The 13,771-nt window shown below is 39.8% G+C and overlaps 3 protein-coding genes and 1 long non-coding RNA gene across 4 annotated transcripts; 2 read left to right on the plus strand and 2 right to left on the minus strand.

Moving 5' to 3' along the window:
• Window positions 1-41: 41 nt before the first annotated feature.
• LOC143897473 (uncharacterized) lies at window positions 42-743 on the plus strand. The gene is made up of 2 exons (XR_013256929.1): window positions 42-90; window positions 515-743. It is a non-coding gene; the product is annotated as an uncharacterized LOC143897473 (long non-coding RNA).
• On the plus strand, window positions 556-3,433 carry LOC143897338 (UDP-sugar transporter UST74c). The gene is made up of 4 exons (XM_077405922.1): window positions 556-1,891; window positions 2,474-2,805; window positions 2,876-3,099; window positions 3,185-3,433. The coding sequence occupies exons 1-4, from the start codon at window positions 919-921 to the stop codon at window positions 3,333-3,335; spliced, it is 1,680 nt and encodes a 559-aa protein (XP_077262048.1). The 5' UTR covers window positions 556-918; the 3' UTR covers window positions 3,336-3,433.
• A 124-nt stretch (window positions 3,434-3,557) lies between these two features.
• On the minus strand, window positions 3,558-11,208 carry LOC143897465 (discoidin domain-containing receptor 2). The gene is made up of 15 exons (XM_077406159.1): window positions 10,839-11,208; window positions 10,287-10,614; window positions 9,663-9,768; window positions 9,366-9,591; window positions 8,933-9,080; window positions 8,398-8,693; window positions 8,091-8,328; window positions 7,324-8,025; window positions 6,708-6,853; window positions 6,449-6,607; window positions 6,212-6,321; window positions 5,982-6,149; window positions 5,810-5,902; window positions 5,592-5,733; window positions 3,558-5,315 (listed from the first exon to the last, which is right to left on the minus strand). The coding sequence occupies exons 2-15, from the start codon at window positions 10,363-10,365 to the stop codon at window positions 5,016-5,018; spliced, it is 2,913 nt and encodes a 970-aa protein (XP_077262285.1). The 5' UTR covers window positions 10,366-10,614; window positions 10,839-11,208; the 3' UTR covers window positions 3,558-5,015.
• A 392-nt stretch (window positions 11,209-11,600) lies between these two features.
• Window positions 11,601-13,725, minus strand: LOC143897469 (exopolyphosphatase PRUNE1-like). Its single transcript, XM_077406166.1, has 6 exons — window positions 13,502-13,725; window positions 13,173-13,414; window positions 12,825-13,096; window positions 12,509-12,741; window positions 12,267-12,425; window positions 11,601-12,190 (listed from the first exon to the last, which is right to left on the minus strand). Exons 1-6 carry the CDS (start codon window positions 13,553-13,555, stop codon window positions 12,008-12,010), a joined length of 1,143 nt encoding a protein of 380 aa, XP_077262292.1. The 5' UTR covers window positions 13,556-13,725; the 3' UTR covers window positions 11,601-12,007.
• Window positions 13,726-13,771: the final 46 nt, after the last annotated feature.

Raw genomic sequence — 13,771 nt, forward strand, 5'->3', positions numbered from 1 at the left:
GTCATAGTCTGATTATTTTAAATAACATTGGAATATGCCTATAACCTGAAAACTGAATGCAAAAGTTAGATTGTCCAAAAATCACTCCTTGTAAGTATTCACATCAAATACATTCGCAATTAAAAATGAGATCATAAAGAACGATAATATAGCATGTGAATTGTGAATCGATCATACAATCAAAAGAGAGATCTGTTCCTTTTAGCTGTTGTATACTTCCACGAGTTCCACGCAAATTGAAATAGGTATATAATTAAACATTTATAGAGATTCGAGAAAAATATGTTGTAAAAAAGCATATAAATAAACGATAAACAGCAGAAAGAAATGCATTTGAAATCGGAGCCAATTACAATTATCATAAGCTCAATTTTTCCAAACGTCGTACGTATAAAAAAAAAGCATATATTTTGTGTCCGATTGTTGCTGATAAAAATGCCAAGTTAGCTTAAGAATTTGCGCCTTCGGAAGTCCACCATATCTACAGCTGTCACGGTTTGTTTTTTTCCGCCAGTGGTATCGCAGAGCGAGATCGGCGGAGGAGTGAGGACTCTGATCAACTCTGATCCTGATCAGTCTGATGCCGATGGTCTGATCGTCGCGAGGAGCATGCCTTTGCGATTGCATCACACGCCTGAGGTCTGAAAATTCACGTTCCGCGGGGGACCGCGCGCCGTTCCCCGTCGAGGCCTTCACCCCGAAGCCGAACCTCCAGCGCGAGCTCGATCGCGCAGCCGGTGCCATGTACGGAGGAGGAACGATAAGGTTATCTAAGCGTAGGTTCCTCTATGTGTGTAATTATTTATCGCAGTAAACGGTTCATTCACGGATAACGAGGCTCGTTGCGGACGGATAAGAGCGAGCCGAGTGGCGGAAAGGCCGGTGCGCCAGGCTGCTATACGTTCTTTCCTCTCGGGGATGACGGAACACGAGCAGAACGCGATGTTCGCGCGGGTGTCGTCGGCGGTCTTTTACGGGCTGTCGTCGTTCATGATAACGGTCGTCAACAAGACCATCCTCACGTCGTACGGCTTCCCGTCCTTCCAAGTGCTGGGGATCGGCCAGATGCTCGCGACGATCCTGGTCCTGCTCGTCGCGAAGAAGCTGCGGTACGTCGAGTTCCCGAGTCTCGAGGTGGCGACCTTCACCAAGATCTGGCCACTGCCGTTGATATACATCGGCAACATGATATTCGGCCTGGGCGGCACCAAGCAGCTGAGCCTGCCGATGTTCACCGCCCTGAGGCGATTCAGTATCCTCGTGACGATGATCGCCGAGTACTACATCCTCGGCGTCAAGGCGCGCCTGTCCATACAGCTGAGCGTTTACACGATGATCCTGGGCGCGGTGGTGGCCGCGCTGAACGATCTCGCCTTCAATCTCGAGGGCTATATCTTTATCCTGTTGAACGATTTTTTCACCGCCGCCAATGGTGTATATATGAAAAAGAAGCTGGATTCTAAGGAATTAGGAAAATACGGACTGATGTATTACAATTCTTTGTTCATGCTCGGCCCGACGGTCCTGCTGGCCTGGTGGATCGGCGACATCACCCTGGCGCTCGAGTTTCCCGGCTGGACCAATCCGTTTTTTGTCCTGCAGTTTGTACTGTCGTGCGTAATGGGCTTTGTACTGTCGTACAGCACGCTCCTCTGTACGCTGTACAACTCCGCGCTGACGACCACCATAATCGGATGTCTGAAAAATATATGCGTGACGTATCTCGGCATGGTGATCGGCGGGGACTACATATTTTCGTTGTTGAACTTTGTAGGATTGAATTTAAGCGTGATAGGTAGCTTAGTGTACACTTGGGTAACGTTTCGCAAAAGAGAGAGTCAGCCGAAGTACGCTTTGGCTCGATCTCAGGCCAGTCAGATACAAGCCATATGATTGTAAGTTTTTGTGTTAAAGAAAGCTCAACGTGATGTATATTACGAGTGTATGATACAACAATTCTGTATGATACAAAGCATTTGTACAAAAGATTTATGATTTAACTTCAGGAAGTATATAACAGCTAGTGATCTTTACTTAAACGTAAGATAAATCGTTAAAGATAAGACAAATCGTTAATTTAAGTATGAGATAAAGAAACAAAACATGGTCCTTTGTTCCAAGCAATGACAGGGTGATGCGTACGTGACCAATAGCTTTTATGAATATTTCTGTTCCTCGTGTCACAAAGTGCTTTTTAACTTGCCCGAGTTAGGGAGCGACGTGAAATAATATCGACAACCTGACTGTAATATATACCAAAGTAAAATTATTATGTTACCAAATAAGTATTACGCCTAATTAGGAAAACAATCAGTTAGGTCAATTAGGGTACAACATCGTCATACGAAGTTAGATGTAATTTACACGCTAAATCTGTACATACATAACAGCGCTATTTTAATGGAAATAAATTTTATTTATTAACGGACAACACGGTTTCTCAAACCTTCTTACTTTCCTCGCTCGGTTTCAGGCCGTTTCGCGACCGCCTGCAAGGCGTACCTGGAGGATTATGCCAAGCACCATGTATCCCTATCCCCCCTGCAGCGTGTGCTTCTCACGATGGGCTCGGCGGCTGTATCGTTGGCGAATCCGTATCGAGGTGACATGATAGCGTGTCTCGGGGAGACTACCGGTACAAACGCCCTCGTGCGCTGTCATCAACGGATGAAGGATACGAGCGAGGGTCAACGTGTACTCGCGCAAAAGCCACGCGTAAACACGTCCACCGTCGACCTCGCTTACCTCAAAGACCTGCCGCCGGGAACTGTGGGCAGAACGTATCGCGATTTCTTGGATGACAATGTAAGGATGTATCTTACCGTCTAAAGAACAACTGTGAGCAAAACGTAACGAGCGAGCTATGTGATTGCAGAATGTGTCGCCCGATGATAGACTTGCGGTGCAGTTCGTCGACGATATCGAACTGGCCTACGTGATGCAACGATATCGGGAGGTGCACGATATCTTTCACGCTATGCTCCTAATGCCGACGACGATGCTAGGAGAGGTGTCGGTTAAATGGGTAGAGGCTTTGCAGCTGCGTTTGCCGATGTGCATAACTGGTGCGATATTCGGAGCTAGTCGACTACGTCCTAGGTAAACTCGTGAGCTACTTCGTACGATAATCTGCGGTTATTATTGATATATCGTAGTGATCATTTCGTATGTCATAATATTTCAGACAGAGGCAATTATACTTGAATCATTATCTCCCGTGGTCTATAAATACCGGATTGAATGCGAAGTTCTTGCTAGGGATATATTTCGAGGAACGCTGGGAACAGTCTCTCGAGGATTTTCACAAAGAAATGAATATCGTACGCCTCGTATGAAACTGTAACAAATTATAACAATTGTTGATAATGTTGTAAATAATTATTTACTTAATTGTCAGTAATTAGATGGAAAATAAAGTATTAGTACTCCTAAAGTTTAACTCGTTGAAACCCCCCCCCCTTGGACTGTCAATATTAAATAACTAAAGAAAACGATAATCTTTATACATACGCACAGATAATTAGATCAGATCTGCGTTTTTAAAGCAATACACATGATTGATATTACAAATTTGATTTAATTAAACGTTACATCTGTTATAAACATATATAATCTAAAATTGTACGTTTACCATAATCGTTATTATCGTCGTTGTTTCCAATAATCGTAATTGTGATTCTCTTTTGCTCTTTTCTTTTGCTTCGTTTTCTTAGTTAACGTTGTCATTACGCACGGGGTGTATCTTAAAATGGAAGTATATGCTTTAGAAATCTAATTATATCCATTGGAACAAAATATTCGCACGAGGTTCAAGTACAGCTCAAGTACATCTTGAAACTCATCCTTTCTGAATTACTGCTATTTTTGGCACAGAAATTGTTTAAATATATCCTTATTCTTAAATTGGAAGAATAACGCAATAACGCGATTCGTAAGGAGCACCCTCGTTCTAAATACATCCCGTGAATCGTGTATTATGTATTTCCGAATAAAATTGGAAATGACTTAGCTTAAGATATACATATATGTAAGAAAGAATATATATGAAGATTATTTCTATTTAAAAATCTTGCGCCACTGCGAAATTTGATTAAAGATCAAACGATTCGCCCTCTTCCTACGATAGATAAGCTGAATTGATCAATACGAGTACATCGTGATATTATTTCGTAAAATAAGTACATATGAATAGGTGAGCAAAACTGATTGTCATTCCTCGACGTAATTGAGTATTACCTCGCTTATGCCGATTTTTTACTTATATTATTTTGCTTCGGCTACGTGCAACAAATTTTCACGATGATATTACTTAAGTATCCAGCCGACAAAATGCGACTAAAGTTTTGCGCAGAATCTGCAAAAACTCGAGCATAATTGCGACAAGTTTCGTTGGAAAGCTTGTTCGCGTCGGCTACCTAGACAATAGATATAGAAGAAATGGAACGATATTTTTTAACAGTAAAAACGATAATGAGTATCACATATATATGTAATATGTATATATATGTATAAGCGTAGGAAAGATATGTAAAGTAAGAAATTAGTAAATAGATGTGAATCTCTCTTATTCGCTCGCGAAAATCACGTATTTCTCGCGAATGATTGTTGTGGAAATAACCGTTGAAAAATTATTCTCTGATTATCCCTTGACATACGCATAGAATATTATACGAGAAACCTGCGATTAGTCGCCGCATTAAATTTTTATCGTTATGTCATTAGCCTACACTTACTTATATAATCAAAATTAGATAAATCTAGTTGAGCAGTAATTTTAGTGGCCAGAGAGCATCCCACGTTGTTGTGTTTAGGCATTTACGACTCCTCGATTCGATTCAATTCGCTCGATTAGTTCGAGCTACCTGCGAAAGCGATCAAGAAAGAAATCAGGATGCTTCTTAGCTGATTGTAATCGATTTGGTCCGCGCCGCCGCCGCCGCTGCTGCTGCTGCTGTTGCTGCTGCTGCTGCTGCTGCTGCTGCTGGAGCATGGATCGTTTCTCGTATGCGTTACATTTAATCCAGAGTCAACTTCTTGAGGTAGCAGTAAATCTCCTGGAAACTGGGCCGATCCTCCACAAGTTTGCACCAACATCGCAGCATCAATCGGTACAGATCATCCGTGCAGAACACCGGCTGCTCGAGGATCCGTGGACATTTCTTTTTACCGCCGTTGTCCAACGAGTACCATAGGCCGCAGTTCTCCAACACCTGTTCCGAAGTCAGGTCGGCATACGGTATGTCCTCGCAGCGCGTCAGCACTTCCCAAACCGTTACGCCATACGACCAAACGTCGGATTGACAGCTTCGTTTCCTCTAAACATAGGCGAAAATGTTATTCTCAATCTGATTTACGAAATTTTCAGACAATGTCGATCAAACGTCTCAATTTTTTTTTAGCGGAATGTTTCATCCTCTCTTCTCGGAATAATCTTTTAGATTATATTATTATTTTACTTGAAAATTTTACTAAAAAATCAAAGTGTGTATGAATGACTGAATACTATATACCAAACAATAGAAAAGCAATGCAATGCGATAAATAAAAAATTCCTTTTATCTTAAAATCTTAATTACGAGACAAACAATTACCGATAGGACCGCTTCCCATGCCATCCAACGTAATGGTATCTTCGCGTAGCACTCGTCGACGTAATATTCGCCGTCATATTTACTGCAGTACATGGCTTGATCCGATACTTTAATTAGCAAGTCTTTACAAACGATGCAATTCCTACGAAATATATTGACAAACGTGTAAAATATATAAATATAATATTTATATTACATAATAAATGTAATATTATTACCTGGCTGCTAGGTCGCAATGTGGTACGTTTAAACTCTCGAGGTACTTCATACCCGAAGCGATTTGCATCACCAAATTCAACGAGCACTCGTAACTGCAAAATCCATAATTACTTGAGAGCCTATACAGAAAAAATACACGAAATCTGCAATCGAATAGTCGTGCAGGCTTACCTTATCGGCGCGTCGCGATCACGACTTTTTAGCAAACTTGACAGATCCCCGAGTTCTCCGTACTCGAAAATGGCACTAAAAGGTTCCTCCTCGACGATCGCGATTATCCTAGCGATATTAACGTCCCGTATTTCAGCCAAGGTGTGCATGTCGTTCATAAAATCCTCCCTAAAATGATACATGCGTGTAAGAGCTTTGCGGAAGCTAAAAAAAAAACGTGATGCTTTTACCTTAAAGCGTCAACCACGCCGCGCCATAGGGACCGGACTATAACTACTTGACGATTTTGAAGGATGCCTAGATCCGGATTTTGTATGCCTTTCGCTTCGCATAAGTGAACCTAAATGGAATTCACATCTTCATGTTATAAATTAAAAAAAGAAAACTGAACAGCAAAGATGTCTAAAAAAACATCTGAGAAAGAAGATGTCTTTATAGGAAAATAAGCGAAAGTATACGAGACTCACCAAACCGAAGTTTCCCTCGCCGAGTTTATCGAGGATTCTTAATCTGTGCCGAGAGATGCGCGGAACCTCGTAAGTCCCGCGTTTGTACGATACGATCGAGTCCCGGATAAGCAGCGGCGTGAAGAGACTCACAACGGGATGCTGATCGCGTCTCTTTATCTACAACATACCGTAATACTGTACCGAGTATTGCATAAACAATCGCAAAACTGTCTAAATTACCGTTACATTTATATATATATGCTGCGGGCCTTCTTACCGTCAAGATGTCCGTGGCCGCATAATAACTCTCGTATATTCTCTGATTAATTTTTCCCGTTTGTGAGTGGCTCAGTTTTTTCGACATCGTTGGCATTACGCATTTCACTCGCGCTTCGTCGGTGAAGTTCTCGCTGGTTTTAGTATCTAAAAAAACACATACAAAGTCAATAATGATGTCAGAGAGAATGTAATTTAAGCACGCATAAGAGATGTTTCATTGGACACGCGCGAGCATTATTTAACAAATATATATAATATGGCGCTTATTATTACGAGTTTATAAATAAATTCGTTAATTTCACTAATTAATATGCATTCATATTATTGAATATAAAATTAATCATGACTAAATTAAAATTCAATTAGGAAAGGCGCAGGAAAATTGGGTCAAATGTAAATTATTAAGTGCAGAATGGAAAGAAGCAAATCAAATAAATTATTATATCCTGATAATTATAGTCGTTAGCTTTCTGATTATATATACGGATGTGTTTGGATCTAATATAAAATAAAATAAAACTTCTCGATCGCTTCTCTGCGGTTGGACGCGATCAATATTAGAGCTAATTATTAATGCCACATTAACGGTTATTAATATCCGGTCCTATACGTACCAAAATGTTCTGCTTTATAATTGGATCTCGCTTCACATTTGATATATGGTTCCGGGGATATTTTATTAATCTTCTCGTAAATGCTATGCTGCTCGCTCGCATCGACGTCGCCAAATTTGTAATCGTTGTTCGAGGTAATTTTGCTTTTCAACGACAGTCGAGATTGCGACAGATTGTTTACCACGATCGGTGTGGGTAATTTGATATCCTTCGTATTGATCGTGATGCCCGGCGCCGGCGAGCCGCATAATAACGCGGTATGCTTTTGTAACAGGGCCACTTTGTTGCGCCCCCTCTGCTTTATGAGGAAAATCGTACAACCCGAAAAAAAGACTATTATAGTCAGCGCAGCACTGATTAGCCCGATATACGCTGGCGAATTGTTCACGGGAAAGGCATCCGGCGTCAGATTCGACTCGTTTAACACCAACGTTGTTTCGTTAGAATCAGTTTTTGATTTTCCTGTCATTGTACCACCATGTTGAATATTAATCTTCCTTCCATCGTCAGCTTCGCCTTTGATCTTGTTGTCAGTTTGAATTTCTAGATTGTCAATTTCGCCCTTAATCTCTTTATCTTCGATTTGATTTATTCTCGTGATCTGATCTTGATTGATTATTTGGGACATGTTCTCGTTACTATTCGTATATATCCATGACAAACGTGCCAATGCTCCGTCAGTGCTATTTTTTACATCTGGAACTAAATTACAAAATAATATAACTTGAATATACTTTGAACATATAGTAGGAGAATTAGTGATTTACCTGTCTGGAATGTGATCTCGCTTAGCAACAACCATTTTGACTGAGGCTTTATTTCCATCTTGATAAATTTGCCGACCCTTGATTGCAACGGAATAGATATCGAAGCGCTACTTATTCTGCCATTGCTGTTGCCAGGAATGACGCTCATCTTAGGGTCGTTAAACATTTGAAAGGTTTCCGGTGTTTCGTGATATTCTTTGCCGTCCAATGAAAACCAAAAGTTTACTATCGAGAATATCTAAAAGTTGCCGAACTTAGAATAAGTTTGTTAATACATCAAGAAAAATTGCTTCAAGTAATCACGCACCTCGACACTTAGATCGGGCAGATTAGCCACGTGAATCGTACAATTTCTAAATTTCCGAGAAAGTTGGAACTCAAAGAATAATTCTACATTATCCCGATCGTGCCATCCCACCCAGTTGGTTACTCTATCGGATTTCAGAATTTCCATTTTGTTGCCAACTATACCGTCGGTTAATTGTCCCAGTCCGTTCAACATTAAGTTCTCGATTTCTGTGCCATCGTATGACGTATCCTCGACATTACACCCATTAGGTCCGTCTGCATCAGCTTTGGGCGCGGTATAACTAGCGACGCCTTCTGCATAAACAATGAAAGGTGTTCTCATTATATTGAATTTATTTCAATTCATTATCGGTTTCAAATCCGTATCTCTCTAAATATGATTTCTAACATTTTCAACATTTCATAATGTTGCTGACTATGTATTTTCACGTATAAAAAGACGACTGCATTTGATTAGAACTGCATTAAATTGCATATATTCTCTTTGCAAACGCAATAAATATAACATTAAATAGCTCATGAAAAACACTCACGATTCCAGATGCAGCCGTAAATCTCGACGCGCATGCATACAGTGCGAGGATGCTGACTGTAAGGAACAAATCTTACTCGACTCGCGACGAACGGTAGATCTAACTTTTGTTTCTCGACTAGATATGTATTGCTGTTGCCACGCAGGACCTATAATATAAGTATAATACACAGTATGTGTAAGTATAATATAAATTTTCTGTTTCCGGCGAGTTCTAGAAAGTTCTTTCTGACGAATACGACAAGAGAAATTAATTTCAGTTAAAGTTATTGGTTTTGAAAATTAAGAAAATTAAATTTAAATTAATCTTTCCAAAAAATTTTAAAACTGATGTTTTACGAAATCTTCAATTATAAGTTTACTTCAATCTTTGTAAATTGAATTTTAATTAAATTAAAATTTAAATTAATATTGATTAATAGTCAAGCGCGTACCTTGTTCCCTCTTAAATCTTTGTACTGATGCCATTTTTCATGCCGCCAATATTCCAGAAAAAATGCCTCGGCATATTCTTGACCTTGACCGTTACCGAATCTCCCCTGGGTCTCGGTCCACGTAATAAGATGGTCTCTCACCAGATCGATCTCCAGGTATTCGCGTATGGCGCTACTAATTTGTGCTTTCGGACACCAAGCACCACCGTTCTTTTCCTGCCGTATTCTACGAATATTCATTATCATTATGACGGCTGTACATAATTACCGTACATATTTTCGTGTTAATCTCTGTACCTCGCATTTTGGGGACCGACGGATTTCATCTCATAACTGGATGACGCGGTGATCGCTTCATCCGGGATTTTTCCTTCTTCCATGCCGAGCGGAAGAATGCATTTTTCTAAAATTATGATTAACCATTATCTTTAATATTTTAGAGTTGAAGCACATGTAATTTGTATATATATTTATACATTTATTATCAAATATTTGACAATAAGCCAAATGTTACTTGGCTTTTAATTATTTACATCTGTAAATATGATGTCAATAAAATAAATATAATTATGTGTAAAAAAAATAATTATAAAAAATGCGTTTATATTTTTATTTCGGACTGTTTTTTGTCGCTATTATTATTAATAACATAATCATTTAAATTATCCTTTATTATATTACATCTTTATGTGCGTTTCTACAATCAATCTTTTATAATTAAATAATGAGTCGTTATTCATCATCACACAACAAATTTTTAACTTTCAAAAACTAAAGAATTGAAGAAAGAATAAATGCTTTCGTGCCAAAAGACATCACATGAGTCTCGCGAATTTGTAAAAATACATGTCGTAAAACAAATGTCACCCACGTCTAGGAAAGGGTTGATAACGAAGCGGTAAAGTGTCAGGACCAACTCACCGAGAGCGTTCCCGACGGATCCACTTGCGCACCAGCTGAACAGTATTAGGACTTTTATCAAAAGGCGTACTGTCTCCATGATATGTTGCGATAGCGCGGCGCGTTACCGATACTCCGAGCGCATTTACAAATCATAATACTGCTCGACGGACTCCCTCATCCCCGTTTCTCCCTTGTGGGGAAGGACGCCGCGGTGCGCCGTCGAAACGCAGAAGAAGAAATATACAATTTTACGGAACGGCGGCGTCCGCGAGATGCGATGCAGCTTTTCGCTCTCGCACAGGGTGGGGATGTTGATACTCGGCGTAGCTTGGCCCGGCTGTTGTCTCTGCGCAACAAGTATGGAACGATCAATATGCGTTATTTCGCGGGTGGGCGAAATTCTCCGCGCGTATATTTCGTTAATTCGTTTCTTTTTCTTTTTTTTCCACCCCCTTCTTTTCCTTTTGTCGAACGCGTTCTGATTCCCGTTCCCGGGGAAGAGATCGTTAGGGACTCCCGCGTCTCTCGCCGATTTTTAACATTTTTTAACATTCTGCACGATGTCCTTACCGTTCGGGAGAAACCGCCGACGCTCCGAGGCCAGGCTCATAATTTTAAATGGAACACGTGCGTCGCGTTAATAATAAGCCTCTTTCGCTCGTCGAGTTTGGCGCTTTAGCTGCTCCGCTCGGCTCGCATCTCTTCCGCGTCCCTTATCGCCACGATGCAAAACGATCTTCACACGGTCTTCACGATGTATCCCGATCCCGCACATCTCCGCGACATTCTTGCGAGCGAGGGGTGACCGGTAGCCACGACATTTGCTCTCCACAGTCACTGGCGATATCGCGGGAGGAAAGGACCTTTTTGGGGGATGATACGTGATAACGTCGAGGGGTGTGACGTTCCGGCAGCCAATGGCGATAGCGGCGGTGTTTCACTGCGCAAAATCATAAAATTCCCGATAATCGAGATATTTTTCCACAATACGAGCATCGACAAAAGCTCTTTATTAACTCCAAATGCGCCAATCTTTTTTGGAACAAAATGCACTGTTAATTTAATATTCAATTCGATATATGAGAGAATATATATATATATATATATATATATATATATAATATATACACGTAGATGTGTGTATATTAAATATGTATATTAATGAATATAATATGTACTGTAATTATATATATGGCCTTATACTTATCTTTAATGAAACATACATTTATCATGGAATATATATTTCAACAAAATTAATAAATCCTAATATGACTGAGTAAGGAGCGGGAAACATCATGTAGTAAAAGAGGTATCCTAAAGAACACAAGAAAGTATTCGAGTATGTTTTTATTAGCAAATTATTATACCACCGCAGTACTTTTTAAAATTCTATATTCTATGTATTTACGTTATGTTTTCTTAAGGCCCTGGGTACTCGTCGCGGTAGAAATAAGATCATGTTGGAATGTGAGAAAGAGGCGATAAATGACACGTTGAAAATTCTTGCGTAATATTTCCAAATAACAAGATATTTGACTTAACTTCAACTCAGAGTATTTTCGGAGTGTGCCGAAGTGATCTGTAGTGTTATTTTAAGCAAATATCTATTTATTTGGAAATACTACGCAAGAATTCTCAACGTGTCAATTCTCAACATTTCTCGCTTATTCTCCATTGGAGCGAGTGTTCTTATTTATACCGCGACGGTACGTCGCCATCGTCAACGCGGAGTTCTCGGCTCAGGGACCAGCCTTAAATCCATGCAATAACGTCGTTCTGTGAACAATCGGTAATATCTGTTTGCGTGTTACCTTCAGATTTCCTTGTCTGTACAAATAGATGACATATTTTTCTGTTCGAATTTCTTTGATAAATTCTAAATCTAGAGATGGCCGAGTAGATTCAGCCAACGCTCGAATTATCTGTAAATAAAGTAAAAGGATATACTGGAATATGCTGAGATAAATTTTTATGACAATTACATTGAATAATACTTACGTCATTCGCAAATTGATTACATAATGTTGAAAAGATTGCAATATCTCTAGATACACGTTCCTTCGTCATACCTTGCCCGATGAGAACAACGACATTGCAATTTCTTTCGTTAGCAAACTTTTCAATGGCCTCTTCCGCATTTTCAAGCATGAGGAAATTCTACAATTTATTTATGAGTTACGTTTTAAATTAGTTTAAAAAAATTAGTTCACAATATTAATAAAAAATTCTAGATAACGCACTTCTACTAAAATGGAAAATCCAACGAGAGGTATCCCAAGTGTCACTTTTAGATCCTTAATCATAATTTCTTCAAGAGTTAATCCAGTGAAATCTGTTTTTGCATGCATAATCTTGCTAAATGTCTCAGTTCTGTCGGACGTGAGTTTACCTAGTTGTTCAAGAGCATTTAGTACGTCGACGTCAGTAGCAGTTGCTCGTTCCGACATATTGAAAGTGTCGATTAATATTGGACCTGTAGAAAATATTGAATACTATATAATAAAAATCGTTTTGCGTCTGTGTTAAATAAAAATCTATTATCCAAATAATACTTACCTCGCAAGAGGCTCGCAAGTTGCGCATCTACTATATCAGGATACTTCTGTATCACATTGCGTGCAACCAGGGTAGCGCAACTTCCAATTATTTCTACGTTTAACGGTATGTTGGGCCACTCCCAGGCTGGATTCAACGGCCGATGATCGATAATTGTTACGACTGAAGATTTCAACGCCAAATCTTCCTCTTCGAGGGTATGATGATCGACCAAAATCAGCTCAAGCCTCCTGTTAGCGTCGCTCTGCACATTTTGCAAATCAATCTGATCTCTGCCAAGAGTAATATACTAATAGCAATCAAATAGCACAAAGCTCAGATTGTTTTACCAGAATTCGAGGAACTTACCTAAATGTCAGCAAGTTCAACGGGATGCCATGGAATTTTAGGCTGTAAATCACTTCCGTTTTAATGCGTAACTCTCTTTCCGGGATATTCATGACTGGTATTACGGTGACGTTAGCGAATCCATTCTTCTTAGCGTCAAGGTACTCCAACAATCCTTGGACCAGGGCGCATACAGCGGAATCCAGGTCGCACGTCGGATTTCCCACGACGACGCGAATCGTTTGGTAAGGCGGCAACTCGGACTGCAATATAACATAGCAGATAAAACAAACGTTGAATGTAAAATAACAATAAAGTGTTCTGAAACTGCAACAAATGCAAATTGTTACCAAGGGGATTTTTGAGGCATTAAGAAATGCCTCCATAGCTTCTTGCATTTCCATCAATCAGTTTCCTTTTCTTTCTTTTGGATAAAGACTTGTTTGCTTGTTTCTCGATTTCCCAACACTGTCATGTACTGTGTATTTTTTTTTTTTTATTTGCTCCTTTTAAGGTTTTTGAAGCGTAAACCGTAAACGCCTTCATTCGCGCTTGAGTCGTGGAAGTGTTCGGACGTGTTTTGTCCTGAATAAACGTTGCTTTAAGATTAAAGATTGCTG

The sequence above is a fragment of the Temnothorax americanus genome, unplaced genomic scaffold, assembly GCF_048541705.1.
Source record: "Temnothorax americanus isolate GAGA-0224 unplaced genomic scaffold, ASM4854170v1 Scaffold20, whole genome shotgun sequence".
NCBI classification, from domain to species: Eukaryota; Metazoa; Arthropoda; class Insecta; order Hymenoptera; family Formicidae; genus Temnothorax; species Temnothorax americanus.